Source organism: Solea senegalensis, linkage group LG10 (assembly GCF_019176455.1).
Source record: "Solea senegalensis isolate Sse05_10M linkage group LG10, IFAPA_SoseM_1, whole genome shotgun sequence".
NCBI classification, from domain to species: domain Eukaryota; kingdom Metazoa; phylum Chordata; class Actinopteri; order Pleuronectiformes; family Soleidae; genus Solea; species Solea senegalensis.
Window position 1 is genome coordinate 8,803,897 of NC_058030.1, and position 26,507 is coordinate 8,830,403.

A 26,507-nucleotide genomic window follows, 5' to 3' on the forward strand; every position below is an offset into this window, starting at 1 on the left:
TCTGCAGTGACTCACAGTCTCTGGGGAGTCTGCAGTGAAAACCCAAACTGCTGCTTCAGTCATCAATCATCTGTCTGCCTGTTGGGGGCTCACTGTTTTTCTCCAGGCTCTGTCTGGAGCTCAGAATAACTGCAGCTTCTTCCCCATCAAATTCAGTAGCATCAACAGTTGGGCTGGAAAGAGTGGCTACCTGAGCAGGAAGAGTTGTGCACTGCCACTCTTGCATAGGCCTGCATTTGATATTTAGGGTCCAAGGCAAGCTGTATCGTAGTTAAACGACTTGTATCATCATCATCATTATTATTATTATCATCGTTAGAGAGAAACATGTCAATGTAACTTCTTATTGATTGTATTTTTAATCAAGATTTTTATGGTACAAAATGAATGCAAGAATAAAAAAAATTTTGCTTTCAAAGTTCAAACACTGAGAAAATTAAACTGAGACAACTATTGGACTGAAACATTAAATAAAACAAAATAACCAAAACCCCTATTCAATCAGTTATTTAGTGCATTTTATCTCATGAGTTCTATTTTTCTTTTGCCAAATAAAAATATTTTAATATACTTTATATTGACCTGGTTTTAAACCTGGGACATCGATGTTTGTAAGTGTTATAACAGGAGTTTTTGTGACTCAGCAGTTGCTTTGCCTCTGTTTTAATGTCTTTTCCAGAGAAAAGATGAAGAGAAACTGTCCACCGTGGCACCTCTGACGCTTCTCAGCCACAATCTGCAGATTCACTTGCATCATCAACCAGCTTACAGTGAGTTGATAGTTGGGCTTATTACCACTAGAGGGGGACATAGCTGTGGAGCATTTGCTGTGGGAAGGGAAGTGCTGACTCACTGTCAGACCAACAGTAAAAAAAAAAAAGAAAATAAATAAATATTGAAATCTTTTAAATGACACTATTTGGTCCACCAACTGTACTAACAGAGAGGAGCACAAATAATGTCAGTGAATATTTTTTACATGTGAAAATGTGCGTGCCTCTGATTGCAGATGTCTCCTGTCACGTGATAAGTCAGTGATAAATACAGGGAATAGAAGGTGGGTTCTTGCATGTCGGCTGAACAGAATGTGTGTGTGTGTGCACCTCATTATCCCTCAGTGTTTGCTGAGACATCCTCTGCTACACTGACAGGAGCAAAGCTCAAGGTTAAGAAGGAGAAAAGCTGAAAGAAACATTTTACAAACTATTCTTTGTGTCTCAATACGTGCATTTGTTACCTTTTTAGGACATTCTCTGGCCTAAACATTGACCTTACCAGGATCATTCGTCCTCATGAAGATTAAAACCCCGCCATCCACCACGTGGGTGAAGTTGAGGATAACACTTTGTTTGGATCAGGGTTTCTCAATCCTGGTCCTGGAGACCCCCTGCCCTGCATGTTTTAGATGTTTCCCTGCTCCGACACACCTGATTCAAGTGTTTGCCTAATCACTGCAGAACCCTGATAAAGAGCCGTTTATTTGAATCAGGTGTGTCGGAGGAGGGAAACATCAAGGATGGAGAAGCTCTGGTTTAGGTCGTCCAAAAGCATGGAAGTCAATGCAGCGTCCTAAGAAGAACCGCTGCACAAACCCTTCTTTTTAATTTGTATTATTTCCCAGAACAAATAATCTAAGGTTCCTGGAAGATGTTTTATTTTTATTTTTATTTTTTAAAACCACACACACCTTTTGAAAACCCTGGCCTTCTCATGTATCTTTTATTTTCTCCAGACTCTTAATTTGAAAGCCCCGCCGGAAATAACACTCTTGCACTCTCTGACACGCTGTCCCCTGTCGTCACCTCCTCCCCCCCCCTACCTCAGCAACTCATCGCCCCTTCCCCCTCCCCAACTCCCCCACCTCGCCCCTTCTCGCCACACTCGTCGCCGCGCTCGCACCACTGGTTGTCATGGCGATGGAGTCAGCCTCGGCGTCGGCTCCAGGGGTTGTTGCCATGGAGATCCCGGTGCGAGGTGCACTCGAGGTGGTGGAGGAGGACGAGGGATTCAGCGCGCCGCCACCGCTGCTGCCGCCGGGGTCCGAGGAGCGACTACGGCACCGGCGCGGTGGAGGGAGACGGCGGAGGGGGGTTCCGTTCAACCGGGGCGGCTACTACATGCTGATAGTGATCGGGGAGATCGGCACAGAGCATCAGCTGGAGACCGCCAGAGCGCAGATAGAGCGCGGTGAGTGTGAACGCGTCTCTAACCTGCAGCACTGGAGTGATTGTGATTCAGTGAGCAGCTTTAAAGCCACAAGGTTTTTAAATGTGGAAACAGTAGAGACATGTTTTGACGCAACGAATATCCATAGGTGGACGCAGTTGCTGCAGCATTGCACCATGGGACACGCATTTTCCCTCTGCCACTCTGTTACTCTGAGATTGCAGAGTCAAACTGTAAATGCAGCTGTAGCTCTTATTATTATTTTGACTTGTCTAGAGTGATGTTAGGTGTGCAGCTGCAGCTCGAAATACTTTCGTTAAAAGACTCACATTAACTCACATGATGAACCTCTAATAACAAATGAAAACACATCAAAATAACTGTCCAGTCATTTATTTACAACATTGTTGCATGGCATGTTTATGGTTATAGTTCTAAACCATAATTGTGACAACACTATTTTTTCCCCAAATTTTTTATTTTCATGGAATGCAAACACATGAAGAAGCAGAGAATAAAAGAGTTCAACATATCTCAAACAGCCTAAAATGATATCATATTCCATCATGATATCACAATAAAAATGCTAGTGATGATAGAATAAAAGTCAAAATAAAAGTCTCTGTGTTGATTTGGAACTATATATATTCCACAATAGAAATGATTTTATTTATGGTGCAAAATATTAAAACCCCCACACAGGAATAGCTCCCTTATAACTTGACATTCAGTGGAGGGCTGCATGTGGCCTGCAGGCCGCGTGTTTGAGACCTAACCCTTATGTAATAGCAGGTTACCTCTATCTATGAGGACAGAGGTAAGGTGAATGTGGCTACAGGTAAAGATTTTGGATTAGGCTTTAAGTATTTATGGCTGATGTTAGGGATAAGGTTTTGACAGAGGTTTAACAAGAAAACCTGTACTAACTTATTTGTGTGGGTGTGGTGTATTCCAGAATTAGTTACTGTCATAATCTATGTTCGAATTAACTTCTACTTTTTACTTATTAAGCCCTGAATGGTCTTGTCATCCCCCCCAAACTTGCTCCTGTTTTTAAATTTCGACTAAAAACTCACTTCTTCTCCCTGGCGTTCCCCTACTATGTACAGTATAAAGTCAGTTTTAGTGTTTTATATATATTTATATGGTTTAATGACTTTGTTTTATAGGTTTTACATTCCATTTTTATTGTTTTTAATACTGCTTTTAGTTTAGTTTAGTTTCATATCCTGTCTGTTTTATGTATGATGTACGCCACTCAGGTCAACTCGGTTGTTTTTAAATGTGCCATAGAAATAAATTTGAATCGGATTTGGATTGGATTGGATAATCTCAAAGGAGTAATCCGTGCTCAGTGAGGTTTTTTAGGCTCCTGTTGCATCATTTCTCAGCTGAATATCTAAGAACTGTCTGAGTAAAAACCCTCCTCCTCCTCCTCCTGTCATCGTAGAGAGCTGTCTGATGTTTTTGGGATGTGGAGCTGCTGTGAACAATGTTGCAGTGTGCAGATTGAGTCGTATGCTTGTCAGCACTTCTCTGCGGCGCTGCTGCCTTTTCTAAGTTGTTTCCAGTCCAGATGATCATTGACACGTTCAGCGACATCATATCAGCTCCATCCTCTCTGACCTTACTACCTTCTACGAGGTGACAGCTCAGTATCACACCCACTCGCCTCATTGCAACATTGATTCTTACACACAGGTTGGCTCTTTAAGTGTGACTCGCAGCAAATGACCTGCCATCGATTCTCATCAGCTGCACGGTCTTTTGTGGGCCTACAATAAGTCACCTTCACAGCACTGATGTAGACCAGACCAGAACTAAAAAGCTCAGGACTCTAAAGCCTGTGAAACTGAACGTATTAGTCTGTACCAGAGACAGGAGTAAGTCTCAAATCTTATAATTCTTGCAAGAATCAAGCAATTTACAAGTCAAGTAAAATGACTATAGAAGATTAAGATGATATCCAAGATATTCCACATTTCAATCTGCTTTAAAAAAAGAGAACATTTTGATTCGATGAATTGGGAGATTGAAGCTTGATTTGAGTCAAACGTCGCTTCTGTATGGATGAACTCTGCATGTCTAATCATTAAACTTCACTTTCAGTCAACCTGAGTGCTGCAGACAACATTGCCAACAACTTTGACCTAACATTATTGTATTATTATATAATATATATAATTCCAAAATAATTCCTCTTATTGAAGTCCATTTTTCTTTAATGAAAATGCATAATTGATTCAAAGCCAGTTCTAACATGCCTCAAACTGGATATCTCTCATATCATAACCAGGACTTGTTATTATAATAATAATAATAATATTTTATTTTATTATTAAGTCTTATTATTTTTGCAATAGCACCTTCCAAGTCTGTAGCCTCGGGAGTTACGTCCCTTGGTTTGTTGCCAGGTTTGTGCGTAAGTCCGCAAAATCAGGGACCCAACGGTTTTGGTGATTCAAAAACAAATCGCAAAGTTAACTCCTCAGTCGAGTCCTTTAGTTGAGTCAAGTCACGTGACCCAAGTCCCCACCTCTGCTCTGTACCCCTGGTCTCTCATAGTGATGGCTTGATACCACTGTTTGTGTCTTATGCAATACAGATATCACCATTTTGAATTTGAATCAATACCAGCATCAATCTGATATGGTGTTTTACCTCTTTTTAACATCTTAGCTGTCAACAGAGCATCTGTGCTGATACATTTACCACCTACTGTAGACTGAATTCAAAAACACAAGACTCCTTCTGTGTGTCAGATATTTCCAAGCCCTCACTGACATCCTGGCCATGTGACATCTCTCTTTACAGCTTGTTGTTTGTGATTATTGAAGCATTTACGTCATATTTAGGGTTTACAGATCATCCCTGCTCTGATGTGGTTAAACCCTGTTTGTCATTTTGCATTAATCACTGTGACATTTCTTGTTTTGCTCCTTGTATCAAATTCCTAGTAGTCTTTATTGTTCCTCAAAAAAGGAAAATGAGTGTTCCTGAGAAAAGAGGCTCATCAAACTTGATAAACACAAACACACCTTGAGCCGGTGATGCAGCGTTTCTTCATGCAGCTCCTGGCGAGGACTTTCAGTCCTGATACCTTCTAGGTTTGTGCAGATCTGGAGCCTGGAGGCAGTGAAGTAGAAGTAAATGTGACTGTGGTTGTGACAATCTTACCTCAGACAGTGTGAAGAAGTTTCCATGTCCTTGGAGTCTCAATATTCTGACTCTGTCTCACATAAAACTTTCGTGTCTCAAGACTTTTCTTCTGCAGCATCCATGAGCTGCAATATTTTGGCTGCATTTCAAAGTGTAAAGTTAAATATGTGCAGAGATAAGTGCAGTAAATGACTTCACTCAGTAACAGATGAGCTTTTAAATGGTAACACGATTTGCATTATTTTCATTTTTAACATTTAACAACTTTTCCACCCTGGATTTAGGGGTTTTAAAAAAATGACTCTTCACCCAGAGTGTTGTATATTCTGTAAAACTCACCATCTGTGGGTTCAAGAGGTTGCTGTAAAAACTCGTTTTGTCCTTCACAAAGACAAACTCGTCCTGCAGCAAACAAACTGCCCTACTTTTATGACGAAAAAGTTTTGTCTGTTATTAAATATTACAATCGATTCTAACTGACACAATGACCCCATGGTCAAAGTCGGTTACCAAATTGGACAATATACTAACTTTTACATCCTAGCCGTCCACTGTCACTTCAGGTGTGCCCCAGGGCTCAGTCTTGGGGCCCCTCCTCTTCATCATGTACCTCCTTCCTCTTGGCAATATCTTGGCTGATGACACCCAGCTGTACTTCCGTGCAACGTGTGGTGTTGAGTCAATGTTATAATTCATTTTATGTCACATTTTTAGTAATGATGAAGCAATAATTGCATAGAAGTCACAAAATAATACTCTTTTCTTTTTGTCCATAAAAACAAGCCTAGTGAACTTTGAACGTGTGACGTATTTCCAAATTTCACAAATTCAATCTGATTTTAAACATTTTGAGTACTTTTTATTTTTAATTTTAATAACAAACAACCATTCACATTCTCTTTTTGGACTGTGGGAAGAACCTGGAGAACCCGGAGAAAACTCACGCACACATGGAGAGAACATGCAGGCAAGATTGCTGTGTTTCCCCGTCCACATATGCTATAAGTCTGGGTGTTATCCTCGACAGTACTCTATTTTCCAATCCCACATCAGTAACATAACCCAGTCTGCAAACCTTCATCTACGTAACATTAATCCCCTCCGCCCCTCCATCACCCCCACATACTGCTGCTGTCTTTATTCACAGCCTTGTCACTTCTCGCCTAGACTACTGTAGCTCTCTCCTCTTGCAGCTGAATTCTGAACCAGATGAAGCTTATGGAGGATAAGCTTCAACTGGTTCAGAATTCAGCTGCCTGCATCATCACCAGAAGCCCCCTCCATCCATCCAGCACATCAGCAGCTCTGCTGGCTCCTGGTTAAGTTCCTGCGTTGAATTCAAAATCCTCCTGTTAACATTCAAGGCCGTTCACATCCTCCATATGCACCTCCATATCTGTCTGACTTTGTCCATCATACCCTCAGATCCTCCTCTATCCTTTGGGCTGTAGATCTTCTAATGTTTTATTTTTCCTGATCAACAATTAACCCTTAGGTATTCAGTCAGATGTCATATATGACACAGGAAGCAGCAGTGAACCACACAAATGTGGGATTTGTGCTTGAGGCTGTTTGAAACGTCATAATTGTATTTTCTTCTTACAAAATGGAAGGTTTCAAAGTTGAGATCTGAGTTGTTGGTTTGGCAAAGGGCCACGTAGTTAAATGTCTGGCCTCGTGCTGAAGGCCACAGACGCAGCCTTTTGTCTCTACTGTAAATAATGGAAAGCATTCAGGACTTTGTCTCTGACACAGTGAATAAGAAGGTCCTGTGACCAGGCGGCTTCATCATAAATTATTTACAACGTATTAACATTAAAACAGCGTTATTCATTCAACTTTACATTAATCTGATAGTTAATGTTGATCTAATTGAGATAGTTGTAATCCAGCGGATGATCACGTCTGAGACGATGTGACGCTGCATTTTTTTTTGGGACAGTCTGCAGTGAGAGAATAGTTTCCCCTTATTTAAGGACATTCAAGGTCCTCAAGTGCCTTTTTGTGAGCATAGGGGAATGGATTTGAAAAATTATAATAATCTGATGAGAGAGGTGAGTGCATTGGTTGAAATCTGACACAAACTCCCTCTGTGTTCTGACTCACTGCTGTACGGGGGGATCTGATGAAGCGTGTGAGTGTGTGTGTGTGTGTGTGGATGTGGTGATAAAAGAAAAAGAGTGTGTATTTCCACTGATGTGAAGAAATGTAATGGATTTTTGACTGGACAGGTCACAGTGCCACAGTACACAGTGTCCTGTACCTGCACCAGTGATACCTGTACTATGAAAAGAAACAGTATGCAAACCGTGTACATAGTTTGCATGGATATAAGAGGACTGTTGGCACAATATATATTATATATATTACAATATAGATCAAATCAGTATGTCTTTCAAGCTTATGGGTACTGTAAGACTCTGTATTTTTGGGCTATATCCTAATAAATTAAATATATTGGGATATAAAGCTGTACACAGGCTGTTTCTCTGGGCTCAATAACACACTGTAAATACGCTTAAATAAAAATGATTATTATTGCCTTTCGTTACAGGTAATACCTGGTTTATTTCTTTGGCTTTTTAATGTTAAATATATTCTATTTACATGTGTTAGAATAAAAACAATGACATTGCCTAGAAATATAGTCAAATCCTGCTATAACACATAGGTTTTTTAAATTACAGAAGTATTATTAAGTGAAATTTTGTTGATTCCAAAGGTTATTTTGTAATCTGTATATAATGATGTCCAAAAGCTGAGAGGGTATCTTGTCCCGTGTCATGACACAGATATAATATCGATATACTGCCCCGCCCTGGTTACCAGTGTTATTTGAATTCAGAGATATTGATATTGGTAAAATAATGCTTTGCAGTTTCAGGACATTCTGAGCCTGAAATGTTTTCTGCTTATTTCTTACTCCTCCTTGCAGTCCAGTGGGAGAACAGAGTGAAGACGATGTCTTACTTGAAATCTTGCGTGACAGATTAGAGCCCAGCGAGACAGAAACTAGTCCTTTTTTTGCTCCATTTCATTAAAGTCTGTCCTTCAGTGTCTCACGCTGTCGTCCTCAACCTGTCTTTGTCTTTCGTGCCTGGCAGGAATCCGATCCTGGGATGTGGACCTCCAGTGCTGCAACCTGAATCAGCAGCTGCAGCTCTTTATAACCCGTCACTCCGCCCACTTCTCTTCTGAGGTCAGAGGTCAGTGGGACATTTTGCTTGTTTATTATGAGTAAAATGTTTTTTGTTTTAAACTATCAACAAGATGCCCACCCAGATTTTACTGTTGAAAACTGTCATACTTTTGCTGTAGGAGGCCGACAGGAAGTAAAAATATACTGCATTGCCACCAGGGGGCAAAAACAAGTCAGTGTGAAGGGAAAATGAACATCAGTTAACATTTTCCAGGGGTGACAATGTCTCTAGTTTAAGGTCTTCTTCAATAGAACATCAGTTTCATTTTATTTTATTTTATTTTATCTTTATTTAACCATATAAAAGACCCATTGAGATCAACACCTCTTTCACAAAGGTGACCTGGCCAAGAAAGGCAGCAGCACACATTAAAAAAACAGAGAAATTACAGTTGCAAAACAAACATTGAAGTAAATAGACAAATAAAGTGCAGGAGTTATGGTTGCAGAAACAATTTAAGAACACAGGCACTGTTCAATGGATTCCTGTTGTCGGTCTTTTAAGCTCCCAGTGAAATAAATAATGATAATTTTAGTTTTGTAAATAATTTTTCCATTTAGAGGAAAATAGACAATAAATCATGGCACACATTTATTTATTTATTCATTTGATTCATTTAGTGAACAAGGACAATGCACATTAGTATACAGTACATGACTGAAAATATGCCATCATTTTCATCTGTAATCCCTGGACATATGCTGATTCACAGCTGGTGTTGTCCTGCAGGAACCCGGTTGCAAAACCTCAATCTTATCTTGAGTCTTAACAATGGGATTTCCAATTCCTACGTGTGATGTCACGACCGGTCGGTTGACACTTACTGAAAACACAAAGTGCACACAAAGTGAAACTTACTCGTGAATTCTACTGCTCAAAATTCTACTGTGCCGCTGTTTACACACAAATGTTCCCTGATCGTATTCCATGACAGAGCCTGTTCTCAGATGAAGGACTCAGCGTGCAGATAATGCTACATCATCAACAATAACACACTGCAGTTTGAAAACAAACACATCTTCAGCTAGTCAGGATTATCTCTATAGCATTAAGCATATGTGGATAATTCAGGACACAACAAGTCCGTACTTCTTTATTTTCTCATTGAAGTCACTGTAACCTGCAATATGTTAATGATGTGTGTCTGACAGGAGTGATTTAGTCAACATTTAATCCATTAGCATTTCATCAAAGATGAAACATTTGTGTGTATAATCACCATGGTGACTATTCACGGAGCTGTGTGTGTGTGTGTGTGTGTGTGTGTGTGTGTGTGTGTGTGTGTGTGTGTGTGTGTGTGTGTGAGTGATTCCATCAGGTCATTACCTGGCAGACGATGGAGATAAGTCCTTCTTCAGAATCTTTTGTACTTTCAGACTGGGCTCTGAGCCCCAAATTAACACAACAGAGACACACGCGCACACACACACACACACGCACACACACACACACAGATCTGTATTGCACCGTGAGTAAGTGGGAAGCAGCAGCAGTCAGCAAATAGTGACACAGCATTTTTCTCCACAGTTCAAGTTACCTTCAGATGTAACAGAGGAATCTGTGTGAATATCAGTATTTTTTTTAACATTATAATAATCCTTTATCCGTAATCTGTGTCATCGAGCGTGTCCCGGGTTACATTTATAAAGAATCACTCCTTCATTCATGGTCAAAGCTGCAGGTCTGCATTAATATTTGACTACATGGTGATGGGAACACACACAATTCTTCTTTTGCTTGCTTTTGGTTCCTTTCAGTTTTAATAGCCACGCTGGTTGACTGAATTTATATTCATGACTGATGGAAGTTGACCCGCGGGGAAACTCCAGATGCGTTGATTTTTTTTTTTATGTTTTGTTTTCTTTTTGACAAACTTTATCCTGTTTTTATTTCATCTTGCATTTATTCTTCATTTGTAGTTGTTCTCCATGTTTTATTTTGTATCATGTTTTTTTATGTTTTTTCTGTTTTTCTTATTTCCTGGTGTTTCTCATTCACCTTTATTGTATTAGTTATAGATGTTTATTTTTCTCATAGATTCTGTAGTCTCCTGTCATTCCCTGCCAGATTATCTTGTTTCTTCCCTGTGTTCTCCCTTTTTTTGAACACAATTTTTATTTATTCTTTTGGATTTAACCATTCCGCCTACTGATTTTTATTGTTTATCTTGTTTAACGCAATACAAAAGGTAACTAACATTTGTATTGGGTTTTTTCCTGGTCTTGAGTTTCGGAGCTGCAAAGTTACTTGTTGCTTTTAGCGAGAAGTTTTGTTCATTTCTAAACAATCTTTTGGATTTATGAAGACACTGTGTTAAGATGTCCTGTAAGTGTCCCTGGCTTAGTGTCCATTGGCTGATTGCAGTGTTTGTGTTGAGTTTGGCAGCGTCAGTGTGCGACTAGTGTGTCTTTGTTTGTGGCACTGACACTGTTGGCAGTCTATCAATCAGACACAATCAATCAAACTTAATTTATACACAATTTGTCTATACAAAGTAATGTAAGTAAGTCAAAAACAAAATAATATTATTAAACTAAGAGTCAACAGTTAAAATGATAAATATTACAGTCTAAAATGTATAGCAGATACAATAGTGTTGTGGTTATACAAGGTACAACTTTCAGATAAATAGAAAAGTATATGTCTTGATGTTGAATGATGCTAAAAATTCTTAGTTTTTTCTGACCTACCAGACACGGTCGATGTTTCAGCAGCTGGTCTGAAATAGGATTTAGGCTGTAGGTTGGATTTAATTCAGATATTCATCAGTTGAAAGGAGAATGCATGCTATTGCAGGTGTATGCATTTCAATCAGAATGCCATCAAATCAGCCAGACCACATCTGGAGTCGGTCCTTTACACTTCGATAGAATCTCAGCCGGGCATAAATTCAATCTGTGCAGTTTGAAAAACATCTTCCTCCGCTTCCTCTGACCCATGACAACAAAACACCATGAAGATGACATGGTTTAATTAAAGTGCAATAATGTAAGACATGTTTTGTACCAAGTCATAGAAAGACCATTGGCATTGGCATACATTTTTGCTTTCTTTTTTTTTTTTTTAAATATTCAGGGTATTTATTTTGTTGCACAGCTTGTCTTTGCCTCAGTGGACATGAACGTCCTCAATCCATGAATGTGCACACGTGGAGCTTTGAATTTAGGTCAGCTGACACCAAATCAGTGTTTGAGATGCGTCATGATAATAATAACTGAGGAAACATTCTGAAATGAATTGATTGTCTGACCACGGCAGAGGTTGATTCATTGTTCAAAATAAGATTTGCAGTTTACAGTATATAGGAATAGGATTGTTTTACACAACATCATGTTTTAAATAGACACAGTGAAACACAAAGAGATTCATCACAAACACAAAGGAAAGGTATTTTCCATTTATATTCCCAGAGTAGGTGAACAATTCTGCATTCAACTCTTGGTACAGTATGTCTATATACCGTGTATATATATATATATATGTATATATATATGTATATATATATATATATATATATATGTATATATATATATATATATATATATATATATATATATATATATATATATATATATATATATATATATACATATATATATGTATATATATATATATATATATATATATATATATATATATATATATATATATATATATATAGATAGTATGAACTGCTGTACAGTCAGTGCAGGTTCTTTCTGCACAAGTTGTTTATATGAAACACATCACACAACGCACTGGGGATGCTAATTAGGACCATAACAGCAGTTGGTTCATGGGAAACGGGTTTTAACGTCCCAAAGGTCCAGAGATCCTCTGAGGTGACATGTGGAACATCTCTTCTCTCTCTTCTCCCTCTCTCTCATTGATGTAGATAAAAGGAAAGCTAAAAGAATCACTGGGAAAGAAAACTCATTGTAATCATTACCTCCCACACAGACACTCTCACAGCTTTATTCAGGCAGCGGGTTTAGGTCTTTAAAAGAAGCTTCCCAAAAGATCTGCCGTATGGACTTTGTGCTTCTAAGATTATCTCTAACGCTTGCATGTGACTATCCTAAGATCTCTTCAAACACAACACAAATTATTTAGCTTTGTGTTACTAGAATAGGGATAGTATTTTTGAAAAAGTGTGCACTCGTAGGGAGACGGGACCTCATTCCCAGAAACTTTGCGAACAGTTACGCTAACAGGACCAAGTGTTGCTGGTGGGCACGTAACAAAGAAAAGAATGAAGATGTTTCTCAACTCAGGGGAAACTGAGGTTGGGAAGCAATTTATCAAAAATACTACCTCTATTCTAGTGATACAAAACTAAATGCAAATTGGTTAAGTGTTCCTTTCTTCTTCATCTCTTTTTAAACCAGATTTGGCCAAGATGGCGGCATCAGTACACGTACACAGGTTACTAAGTAAAGCTCAGTTACAGCAGCTACATCCATTAAGAGAACGCTTTTCTCTGTTCCTTAAAATGGATTTACATTCACCGCAGGGTGATCACTTCAGACATTCTCAAGTCCCTCTGAAAGTCGTTTCACGACTCAAAGCTATTTTCCCCCCAAATCTCCGTCGTCACTCTCGAGATGAGCAGCAGAATTGTACTGTGAGAACAAAGAGCACCGAGAGTTTGATTATGATGATGAATACATTCGTGTTTGAAAGTTAACCAGTGTGACGGACGGAGACGAGCATTCAGTCATGAATGTGATGTTTGTTGTATTAAAAAGAAATGATGTTGTAGTCCATAAATGTTTACCGCAGCCCTTTCCAGTGTATTAAGTTTTTATGGGAGCACACGGACAAGGCGGTGTCATGTCCGTGGCTCCATGGCCTCGTCTGATGTGGATGTGGTGGAGGTGAGAGTTGGCCTGGAGGCAGAACACACTTATTAGAGATTCATATTTGATGGTGGAGCCAATTCACTGTGATGCCCGGGGTCCATGCCTTTTCATGGCTGTTGCCGTGGTGACCGCCCCCATTTCTGCTGACACATGAAGATCAAAGATGAAAAGGTCATGGAGGTTATGTGTCTTCATCAATATGTCGCGCGCGGGCGTTGGTGAGTGATGGACAAGATCCTGAGTCTTAATCCCAAAGAGGGATTACTTGTCAGATGTGGTTTGTATGAAAATGGATTTTGTGTCATAAGAAAGCAGAACCTGAGTAGAATGTGTGTCAGTTCCGGTGCTGTAATGTAACTAAGTACAAATACAAGTATCTGTACTTTGTTATTTATATTTCTAGCATCTTTACTTTCACACCACTACATTACCTCAACTATCTTTGTTACTTGTAACGACCCATTCACACGCTTCAACATGGGGTTAAATGTCTTGCTCAAGGACACATAGACTAGGAATTCAACCCACAACCTTCCAGTTGAAAACAACTCGCCCACTGATCCACCATGGCTCAATCCTTACTCCTTGCTACTTTAAGACTTTTACTTAAGTTACTTAAGTGACTTCAACTTCTACCTTCTAAGTAGTTTCCTGGTACTTTTACTCAAATATCCCTTTAAGGTACTTCATACAAGACTGGTCAGTTCATATCATGCTCAATGACATATTTTGTCCAATTAAATTCTGATATGAACAATGTTCTAAATAAAACACGTAATCATCATTTCCTGATTACTGTTACCTGAATAAAACTGACTCTGAATAAGCAATAATCGGATTAAGACATGTGCTTTTAGTCATGTTAAACTGTGTATCTTAATCTTATTACAATGTCTTATTAGAGGTTTGATAACAGTGGACATGATATATATGAAGGTTACAACCATATACTCTTATATGGTTTCCACACACAAAGAGGAAAATCTTGGCACCTTTGTCACAGTTCTGCCCAGTTCTGAAATCCTGCTGCACTGCAGAGTGTCTCTCCTGCCGAACTGGTGCCAGAGCTGTGAGCTGGACATCAGAGCTGAGAGAATAGGAGTGGCCACTGTCTGGCCCTCTAATTTCATCTTTAACTCATCTTAGTTTTACTATTTAGTTCTGTGCTTCAGTCATTTTAATTCTTAGTCTCTTAGAGAGTAAATTGAAATTGTTCCTCTCTTTAATTACAACACTCTTAAATCGTCCTCTACTTGCTTTAATAAGTGTAAATTCTTGCACTTCTGGGTCACAAAGATATATTTGTACCTGTAAAATCTGATTTGCAGAGAGAAATCATTTCTGTTCTGGTGGTATTTGCCCTCCAGCTCTCAATGTTTAAACACGTATCAGTTGCATGTTGTGCTGGAGAAGCACCATCCGATTTCTTTCCATTTTAGAAAGTTAAAGGAAATAGAAACAGTGTCAAAAAAAACCCTGAATGTTCGCTGCGTCATAAAATAGACTCCTTACTGTGACCTTCAAGAAGACGAATGACTCACTGCATTCACTAAACGATGACAATTAGGACATAGACCGATATATTCATTCTTTCTAGTCTCACAATATTTATCATACTCATGTCGCAGCAGATGTGGAGATAATATCTTCATAGTGCAAAATAAATAGCCTTCTGTTGTTTTCAGCCTACTATGTTTGTCAAGAGTCATGTTGGCAGATCTTGTTGTGTTTGCCAATATCTGATAATACATTTTAAAGCCAATATCTGCCGATATCACACCAATAATATCGTGCAGTAAACAGATTGGATTGACTAGAAAATCAGCCATAATGTGATTGTGGGCCATGACATTACCCTCTGAGATGATGATTTAGAATTGCATTGATATAATGAATATGGGACAATTGACATTCAGTAACACCAGTAATGATTACAGAAACAGCATTTTGACTCATGAAATGACATATTGTGTGGATATTTTCAACTAAGACTCATCTCCCTCCCAAGGTCTTAGAGACACTAATCAATGCTTTTTATCATCTTGGCTGGATTATTGTAATTCTCTGTATGTTGGTTTAGGCCAGTCATCTGTCCAGCGACTCTAAAAAAGAAGGAGAGACCACATCACACCTGTGTCGTGTCTCCACTGTCTTCCTATTTGTTTTAGATTGATTTTAAAATGTATTGTTGGTATTTAATTTGGTTTGGCACCATCTTACCTAACCCGATGAAAAACCTGGGGCGATCAGGCATTTTTTTGTAGCTAAGACAATTGTCCCTAAACTTTGGAATGGGTTCCCATGGAAATGAAATCTGCCCAAACCATTGAACATTTTTAAAGACCCACCTCTTCTCCTTGGCCTTCACTTCAGGATAGAAATAGCCAAGCCAGACACTTCTACGTAGTTTTTACCATTTTACTATTCTAGTATATTTTTTTATACCTTTTATATTGCTGTGCCTTTAAATCTGTAAAGCACTTTGGTCAACCTTGGTTGTTTTTTTAAATGTGTTCTAGAAATAAAGTTGACTTGACTTGACGAGTTCCAGTTCGACGTGTCTGCAGTAGAATGGAAAATGTTTTGTGGCAAAGTCAAGTTCAGGTCTGTCAAAATTTCCTCCAAACTTTGTGCACTAATCTACACGGAACCACACGGTCATGAAACAGGACAAAAAACCCTGGTTAATAACTTCACATGTTCTCACATTTATGGCTCCATTGTGTCCTAGTATTCCCATCACCAATCACTCCCTGCCTCTGAACTACGTCTGCTTCTGTGTTAGATGGCGGTCACTTTTATGCTTTGCTAGATTGATGGGATTGATTTGTTGATGGTGGCAGCAATATATGTGTGTATATATATATATATATATATATATACATACATACATATATATATACTTTTTCTGTTAATATTAAAGTGAGTTAAACTGAAAAACAACACTTGGATTTTCATTGTATCCCATTTGTCTTCTTAAACACGGCGCACTTACTAATTCAACTCCTAAATCACGATCAATATTCAACTTAATTTCTAAAAATGTATTTGTTCCCCTAAGATTTCTGGAAAAGTGGTTTTGAAGAAAAGTGTTACTCATTAACCAGTTAAACATTTAATTATTTCTATCATACAGTAAATCTGTGTTTTATTTGTCACTACTGTCCAGACTGGGTGTCGAAGATTTCTACAGCTGTTCTTTGCATGTTCAAGTAACTTTTCTTTTTAATCACAACAGCTAAACCCTCTCATCCAAATATGGTCTCCTCTGGTTTCAAAGATATCAGAATATGTCTATGTCTATGTGTAGGGAACCATTTTGTCACATGTTATTTAAAAAAGTACACTGTTATTATTATTTATTATTTAAACAATATCCAAGAACCACAGATATTGTCCATATTTTCATTCTTTGTCCTTTATGTCAAAACCGGATGCCCACTTTGCTCACAGCACAACTCGACCACAGACAGTTCATTTGAAATTCATGTGTGTTATTGCTGTCAGTCACTAATATCTCCACTACATTAGACAGCTCCCCCTGGAGTCACAAAAAGGCGTATGCATCCTGTAAACAGGCTTTTAACTCTGTCCCAGAGTTAAACCTTTGGGAATAATAACCACCAAACTAATTCTCATGATCATTATCATAATTGTCCCAGCTGTGTACCGTTTTAATTTTGCTGTGTCACGATGACACACGGTGTGACGCAGCACTTCTGTTTACTTTCCCTGTTGCATCAGCAGTGAGAGGAAGTGTGTGTGTGTGTGTGTGTGTGTGTGTTTCAGTGGGGCCAGGTTATTATGTACATGGACACCTAATAGGAGAGACACCCGGTGTGACCCTCTGCTGCTTTAGTCCGTCTACTTCAAGGTTAGCTGTGTTGCATATTCATAGATGGTTCTCTGCAAACGTTGGTTTGTCCATAATAGAGTTCTTAATGCTGACTTGGGGACAGATGTGTCCATTTTGAGTCTGTGGCAGACTGACCGGATAACAGATCAAGTGCCATGTTATGTTTTGGGTGGTGAGCAGAGCAGGTGTTATAGACAGCAGTTGACACAGGTAAGGAGGTGACTGACCAAGAAAAGTAACCAATGCATATTCCTAATATTGTCTCTAGTATCCGTGTTGTTGCAGACGCCAAACTGTCTCCAAAAGACAAGTTAATTTGCATTTATCTCCATAGCAGCAAAGTGAATGCCTGAAAAAGTAGATGAAAATACGTTTTGTACAGTTTGCACAGGTTTGTTTCATTGCAATGTATATTGAATTTTCTGTTTATCGTCTGTACAGAGACCACACAAGCATCATGATTGACATGAATATGTTGTGTTTGCATCACTGGTACCAAACAACAAAATTGAAGCAGTACATTTAAAAACACAAAAACACTAGGAGACAATCCTCAGTGTTTCCACATCTCCGACTCATTTTTAGAGTCAACCATCGGTGAATTATAGCAGCCATGGCTCTTTGTTTAACTAGTTTGACTACAGCTTATCATGAGTACATGAGTATGAAGAGCCACATCACCACAAGCTAATTAATAAGCAAACAAAAACAACACAAGAACTTCACACAATCGTAATAATGTTGTCAGCAATCCCATATTTTGACTTACTTCCTGTCCATTGCCATAGACTCTTTATAGAAATAGACATAGCCTCCTGGTTTGAAATGTGACGTATAATAGGTAGGACAGAATTTGCAGTTAGCCACCAGGGGGCGACTCTGCTGGTTGCAAAAAGAACCAGGGAGGCTGTTTTGAAAATTAGCCTACTTTTCACTTTGAATTTACAATGTCACATTTTCTTTAGCACTTAATGGTCTCAATTGTCAGCGTCAGGTCTTCTTCCAGAGAACATGATGTCAGTTTTGTAGATGATGTTCTCCTTTAAAGGAGGATGGATGATGAAGCTTGTATTAGTTTCATAACCAGAACAACAGTTAAAAATTCCATCAACAATTAACAATACCAAACCATCACAAACATTATATTACTGTAACAATTCATCCCATTGTCATTACTCCCATGGCCCCACACTGATTGCCAATAAAATGTTAATGCATAGACCTCAGATTAATTGCGTCCATTAGGATTAATAGAGGCATTAAAGTCTTCCTCCTGTAACCTGATAAACAGTGTCCATGATAATTTGGCTGGCTGTCCATCTGATTACAGTGCATACACATTCACCTTTGGTGGCACCTAAAACTCATTTCCTGTGACATTAATCAGCACAGCTGATAACTGAGTCCTCTCTCTTAAATCTTTGGCTACCGAGTCTCTGGAGAGTGATTTATTACACCTCCACCATGTGTTGAATAGACCTGTGTCAATCCACAATGCTGCGCACACTAATGCTAATCCCTCAGTGCTCAAAGTGCTGCATCATCATGGACTTCTCCCCACTGTAATCTCTCTCAGACACCAGCCTGAACCTTCCCATGTGAACAAAGGCGAGGATGTTTTTGTTATGGTGTAATATCTCTGTCAACTTCAAATTTAATTTCCTCCTAAAAGACTAAGTATTAAGAAGTGTCAATAAGTGGATATGTGTCTTCCTGGACTTTATTTTTTTTAACAGCCACCCAGGACAGGCTAACAAAGTGAAGTGTTTACCATTTACCAGACTTTCTAAGGTAAAAACTTGCCTAATATCTGTTTGTGGTGCTTTGAGCGGTGGTGACTGTCGCGTTGTTCCCTGCAGGATATCTTCAATTATCCCACTTTACTGCAGTGTTAGCTGAATTCAACAGGCTGATACAAGACCTAATGAATCATGGTTTTTCTTGCTCTCTGTGACCATTTTTTGCCCTAGTTACGTTGCCGTAGCAACATATGGGAGCACAGTTTAAGAGGGTTTAGAAGTTGAACTCACTTGGGGCTAGTGAGTCAGTCAGTGTTAAGCATGGAACTGAGATTTGCAGGATCCAAATCACAAAGTCAGTTTATTCTGTTTTCAAAAAGCTACAAAGTTGCCATTAATACAAATAACAGTGCAGGTCGGTTTTACCTGACTGAGACAGAGGGAGACACTGAACACAGAAGGACAGGGACTGAGACAGAGTCTAGGGGAGATAGAACAGGAAGGAGCCATCTTTCCAAAGTGGCTCATTGCGTCATACATTATTGAAGCATCTGCTGAATTATGCAACGCTTTGATATTGATTCCAGGACTTGCTATTGCTGCAGTCTGAGGGCTGGATTTGGTGAGAGTGAAGGAGGAGGAGAGGGAGGGAGAATAAGTGAAAGGAGAAAGGGACTTGTGAGAGATAAGTCGGACGATAATAAAGTACGTGAAGAAAGGAGGGAATTACCCACTGAAAAGAGACAGAGGTGGAGATTATGAGATAGAGATTAAGAGAGTGAGATCGCCATGTCAGAGTCACAAGACGCACTAAAGTGCCCTCTAGGATGGTGAAAGCATGAGGAAGCAAAATATAACCTTATAAAATGGATCGTTTCTTAAGGAGTGTCTTTCTAGTGGAGAGAAGTGATGCAGTGCTCTATAAGATGCTTTTGCAACTTTGTTTCCTATGGGTGCCCAGCCAATCAAAAAGGGTGCTGACAGTGACATGACAGTGTCCCAAAGGCTGTCCTTAGAGGAAATGATATTCAGTGATAGAAGATGATGCTGTGTCCCTGTATAGATATACAGAGGTGTATAAGAATATAGGAAATGATATAGTCGTACCTGCCCCTGCCCTCCCAAAATGTCTGTGAACGCCAGTGCGGCCAGTTGCATTGTCGAGAAACAAGACTGTGATTGTATGCACTAGTGAAGGAGACCTGAAGAAACTAGTGATTGAGACCGTTAACTCATGAGGATGAGTCATCCCTCCTGTTATAAATCAAGTGACTATTATCCTCATTTTCCCGTAACCTTTCATTCAAATGGCGTTCTTTTTTGCAACTAGTGACCCCCTGGTGGTTATTCAGTTTTGTTCCTTCCTGCTTATCTGGGTTTGGGTCGCGGGGCCAACAGTCTTAGCAAGAGAAGCCCAGACTGTCCTCTTCCCATACCACTTCTGCCAGCTCCTCTGAGGCGAATCCCATGGCGTTCCCAGCCAGCCGAGAGATTATTATCCCTCCGGCATGTCCTCGGTCTGCCCTGAAGTCTCCTCCCGGAAGGACATGTCTGAAAGCCCTATTCCGTATATTCATAATTCCTGAATTAGATTAAAATGGCAAACCACTTACCCCTGCAACCCTGCAAACGGGTAAAAAGTATAGCTAATGATGGATAGTATTTGATCCTTTATCGTTACCCAGGGTTCAACTCTCATCAACAATGATTCAATGGTTGACTTTGACTCGGCTTGGTAACTGATGGGTTGAGATATACTGTATTTTTCAGCGGCATTCCTGAGGAAAAAAGGGAAAAGATACCCTAGCTCTGTTTGCATGACTCTACAAGATTTCCGATGAGGGAAGTGATTCAGACTCGGTGAAACCAGACTTGTGTTACTCTGCCACCCATCTTCAGAGATGACTTAGATGTTTTGTTGCCAAAGATGAAGCAGGAAGCTTTGCAGACTCGTGTCTGCAGAGATGTGCCAGGTAGTCTTTGAGCTCATTAGTGACGGTGGATGGTAAAGAAAGAAGAAGAGAGGTTCGGTTTTAATATGGTGAACACACAGGTTTTTATTCTAGTAGCAAATGAGAATGAAATAAATTGTGTGTGTATGTGGGGGGGTATTTAGTGTTATGTAATATAATGGCAGTTGGTGCAGTGTATGTGCAGTTCAGACACACACACACACAGAGTCCCACAGTCCCATTTACTGGAGCAGAGACGTTTTAGTCGTCTACTTTTATGATTAATTGGAAGCTATTATTACCGTACACAGCGGCCGAAGGAAGTATTAAAGAGCGAGGAGAGAGACAGTGGTAGAGAGATGGTGGATGTTGGAGTTGCTTTTAAAATGGCACTATGTCAACACATAGACATATTAGTGCACATGAGTATAATTCCCTCAGTAAGTGGTCAGCATAAGGACTGGGCCTGTTTAGGACCATAGTCGTGTAATTGCTAAATGCTTTTCACATTGTCATGGCTTTGTGTAAGAATGCACTGTCATGTTCTACCAGGGAAAAGATCATTTTACATCAGCTCTGAGTTCAAATATAGGTTCAGGATGTTTCGGATGTACTTGTCCTGCTGTTGACCCCATTACGTGGTTGCCATGGACAGTCTGGGCCCACTAATGATTCTTGTGAGTCACTGATCTTTTTTGTGTCATCATGGAGACAAAATGTCCCAATTTTCACCAACTGACTGTCATTAACATACCTGTCTCCATCCTCCCTTTAGCAGAGATGACATGATGAATCATCACTTTTGCCTTGTCATGACGATGTTTGATAAATCTCACACATTTGTTTACTCTCTTGCGCCAAAGTCCTTAGAGAAGATGGTTTCATAATTTCAAAATTGTTCCATAGTTTGGGGGCAGCTACAGAAAAGGCTGAATTTTAAACAAAAAGGTCACAAAATATGACACACTTAAACTTACTGATAAGGGCAGCAGTGAAACAACAACTCCTGTGTGCCAATTATTATGTGAAACTGCTGATTATGTCCAAGTTTCCAGCAGGTGAAGTCTGTCCTATTGCGAGGAAAACGTGGCCAACATCATTAAAGACTTAAGTAGGCATATACTGTATGTGAGAGCCCTTTGTTAAGTTTTTTTTAAATCTTTTTTTTTTCTCTTCCAAAAAATAATACTGAACCATCCTTTTAATGTGCGGCTCTTCTTTTTTCCCCTGTAAACGGATTTAACCTGATCCTCACACTTGAGACGTCTGACTGATAACAGATGTTTTTATCAGACTCCTCGGGATGTGATGCATAAAACCACACACACCCTGGTTTCCATGACTTCAGAGCACATTGCATAAATGTCGAGGAGATTTACTCGATCCTTAACCCTAATTACTATTGGCCTAATCCTAATCCTAATCCTGACCCTAACCATAACCTAATTCTGACATCAGCCTATCTTTTAAACATGTCTTCACCTTAAAATGTAGTAATTTACGTTATGGGGACTCGATGTCTGCCCCCATAATGTGATGATTTAGGTCCCCATAACATAAAGAATGCCAGGTCACACACACACACACACACACACACACACACACACACATAGATTCCTGTTGTTCATTCTCCATCCGCCCACATCGCTCCAGCTCTGGCAGTGAAAGAGTTACTGCTGGTGCAGTGTGAGTGTGAGCCTGGTGCGCCCCTCCCTGGTTGGACTGCACGCCGCTGTTCGGCTGTCTGCAGACGGATGTTGCCGCATCCAGGCTCACCGCGCTGCGCTGCGCTCCGCCAGCAGGTTGCGTTCCTTTCCAAATGTGCCAAATCTCCTCCTCTGTCTCCGCCTGACGCACACGCGCCTCCTGACGCTCCTCTCGGGTTTTCTAGACACACAACTCTCCTGCAAAGTGGCTCATCAACCACATCGGTACGTAAACTGTTTTTTGAGCTTCACCAAACTGTCGTGCAACGTATGTTTTCTGCTTTTCTCGCGGAGTTGACTGCAACTGTAAGGGGGTTTTCTGAGTGGGATGCTGTGGAGCGACTGCTGCGTATATGGCTTGTTTCTATTCCCAGCTCTGATTTTCCTCTTCATACACAGACGTGACGTTAACCATCAAGCCACTGCATGTCCGTTGCTTTTGTTTTTGCTGGAATTTGTTGCGTAAAAAAACATCCAAGCATCTTTAGGAGCAGGATTTACGCATTTATTTGTGCGCAGTGGTTTGTAATGGCGCGTAATTAGGAGAGGAGAGAGGTGTCTGGGAGAAATTGGGGCATGAGACAGCATAAACTCCTTAAACAATCAGTCGTTTTAAATCTACCGTGACATAAGAAGAGGCACGCAAGGTTGAGTATGAACGTTCTTTATCCAAGTAACGGGATAAAATGAAGGTGATCGAACCGCAGCTGCATGTTTACCTTGTCTTGGACAAACAGATCAATAACTCATTTGCAACATGTTTATCAATACAATCATTATCCGTAGAAAACTGGGGGGAAAAAAAGATTAGAGTTGTATCACAGGTGATGTTCTAGTTAAAGAGAGACGACAAAGCCTTTTTTTCTGCTCAGTCATGGTGAGTCACTGAGAATGAAAATGACAAGTAGAGTACCATGGATGCAGGTGATGCAGATGAACTCAGTGCCCCAGCAGACATGGCTTTGTGTTATTGCTATGGTTTCCAGCTGGCACGCTGCTAATGTAATGGGATGAAGTCAGTGTCAGGCTTTATTTTGGTCCAAAGGAAGACAAATGACCACGCAGGTTCGTTTGTGAGTGCGCAAAGAAGACACTCTCTCTCTCTCTCTCTCTCACTCTGTGTGTGTGTCACATCATAATTTGTACTCTAAAACAGACTGATGTGTTTCTGATGATTCATTCAATGCCGAGATGTTTCCATTGCATTGATGTGTGTGTGTGTGTGTGTGTGTGTTGTCTTCTAAACACTGACCTTGTTCAGGACCAGTCGTCCGCCTCATGGAGATCCTGGTTAAGATTTGGGCTAAGATTTCAATCATGGTTAGGTTCAGGTTTTTGTTTTCTGGGATACGGCTGGTTGTGCATCTGCATGTGTGTGTGTGTTGTATGTGTCATGATGATTGATGCCAAGCAAAGCTGCAATTTTTCACTATCAGTCAGTTTCCATTCTGTTTTATTGAGTTATCTTCATGTAATAAAGCTGCTCCAGTTTCCATCAGTACAGCTTCCGGCGACTTTGCAAAAAAAGTGGTTCAACCCAGACACTGTGTGTGTGTGCGTGTGTGTGTGTGTGTGTGTGTGTGTGTGTTTGTGCATGATCAAATTATTTAGGCTCTCTCATGTAAACTGTGATTGTCCACAAACATGGTTGTGTCTCCACGATTGGAGCATATTAATCCCAAATTTAATATTGCGATTAATATGCTGCAATCGTATGTATTATCATCATCATCATCATCATCATCAGATGTGCAGACGTGACTCTGGTTTGTCAGCGATGTTGCTCATTAGTTTGACCCTTTGACTTTGGTTGAAGGAATTATTATGTACTTCAAAGCATAAAAAATAGTAATCATCATTAAAAAGGAATGATGACTGTATTAGTTATGGGATTATCTAATGTGATGAAGGTGAAAGATTTAACATTCCGCCTCTGATAACTGTTTACTTGAATTGATTACCTCTGTAGGAACTTTTTCTGGCACAAACACTGACCTTGTCAGGACCAGTAGTCCTCATGGAGACCAAAACCTGTTCCTAATATGGCACAACCTAATTTCTGAGGAGCTGGTTAAGGTTAAGGTTAGGGATAATGCTTCGTTTCAGCCGTCCAAATGTTTGGAAGTCATTGCAGAGTCTTAAGAAGAATGACGTTGCAAACGGTTACATCAACATCGCAGAGTCACAGTTTTAAATTCCTTGTTTTCCTGTTGTCATGCAGTCGATGAGTTGTAGAAACAGACTTCACACAACAGTGTTCACATCCCAAAAATGTGGCGACACTCAGTCACGGCTGGTGTCATTCAAAATAAGTCAATTCCAGTCAGACTAGCTGCTTATCCTGGCAGTCGTTCCACAATTAGCAGCTGCACTGCTCTGAGTCACTTGGTGGCATTTGATGCCCGTGATTCAGTCCTCACATATGAATTCAAAAGCTATAAGTGCTGTGTAATATAAAGAAAAAACTTAACACAATACTGCTATCAGTAACTAGTAGTGGCCTAGTAACTAACAATATAAATGTGGAAACATAACAGGAAACATTTTTGTTTCATTTATTCAGCCTAGAATTTCATAAAAATGTCAAATTAAGCAGTTTACCTCGAGTAAAATGTCCTTAATTAATGAATTAAGGACATTTTTGGGAATAACATCCATTACAATTATTTTTAGCCCACATTTTTATCTGACCAAGAGTCCAAAATCAACACTATTTTGTTTGGTATCACCTTACACGAAGAAAAGCCAAAATATTTAAAAGTTAGCATTTATGAGTGTTTATCTTTGATTGAAAACTGGCTTTTTTTTTTCAACCAAAAATGCTTATCTTTTCCAAAAACTGTCAGAATATCATTTTTATAATGTTACCCTTCTTCCGTTCTACAATTAATTCAACAAAACTGGTGATTCCCACAGTTGTTTGACCTATGAATTATTAACTTTAACAGACATAGCTACTAGATTTTAAATCACAAACTCCTACCCACTCCAGGAGGGTTTTACTTACTAGGATTTTAAAGATTCAATGAACTTCAACCTATTCTCAGATTATGCAATTTAGCCTAGTGGAGTGGAGTGGAGGGTCATTAGGGAGGGATCACAGCTCAGGGCAGAATCTTCAGTTATCACAGTCGTGGACACACCTTTACTCATGACTCTCCTGTGGTTTACTAGTGTGTGAGATGACGTACGTCTTTACACTGTCTGTGCTTGAACTCACCTTGATCCAGCTTCTTTAGAACTGTAGCTGGACTTTGCGTGGTTCTCTTGTATTGGGGACATAGGTTGTAGATAAAAATGGATATAGTCTCCCTGTTAAAACATTTTTACTTCCCGTCTTGAAGCTCAACATCACCTGCAACCACTCACCTGTTGGAGGACATGAGCTGTCAATCACACTGGTATCTCACGCATATGTGCCATCATTTATTGTCTATTTTCCTGTACATTTTTACCACAATTTACAAAAGTGACATCATTTGCTATTGAAGAAGACCCAAAACTAGTAAATGTGTTTATTAAGCTTTCTGGAAAATGCTTTCTTACATTAAATAAGAAATATTCTCAACCCGAGGAGTCGCCCCCTAGTGGCTAACTGCATACTTCTTGGTGTCACAAACGGGATGACTACATTAATTTTTGTGGTTGGGGATGCACCATCTGCTGGATGTACGTTGTAATTGATCCAGACAGTGAGATGGGCTTCTAGGCTGTATATTTTGAACTTGAATGGGATTTAAAGGTTCCGATTTGTACTTTCTCCTGGAGTTTTGAACACTCATTGTTTACTTCCTTATCACATGGTCCTGGACAGGTCAACAGTCCATCACAGGGCAAATAACCATTCACTCACATTCACACCTACAATCAATCTAATTTAGGGTGTCC

At 39.7% G+C, this 26,507-nt stretch overlaps 1 protein-coding gene across 1 annotated transcript in view; it reads left to right on the forward strand.

Annotated features, from left to right (window-relative positions):
- Nucleotides 1-1,874: 1,874 nt before the first annotated feature.
- The window catches only part of map1ab (microtubule-associated protein 1Ab), a 59,526-nt gene continuing 34,893 nt past the window's right edge, over nucleotides 1,875-26,507 (forward strand). The window contains exons 1-2 of the mRNA XM_044035637.1: nucleotides 1,875-2,187; nucleotides 8,430-8,531. Coding sequence (XP_043891572.1) covers nucleotides 1,911-2,187; nucleotides 8,430-8,531 — 379 coding nt within the window. The 5' untranslated portion in view covers nucleotides 1,875-1,910. The remainder of the gene's footprint in view (nucleotides 2,188-8,429; nucleotides 8,532-26,507) is intronic.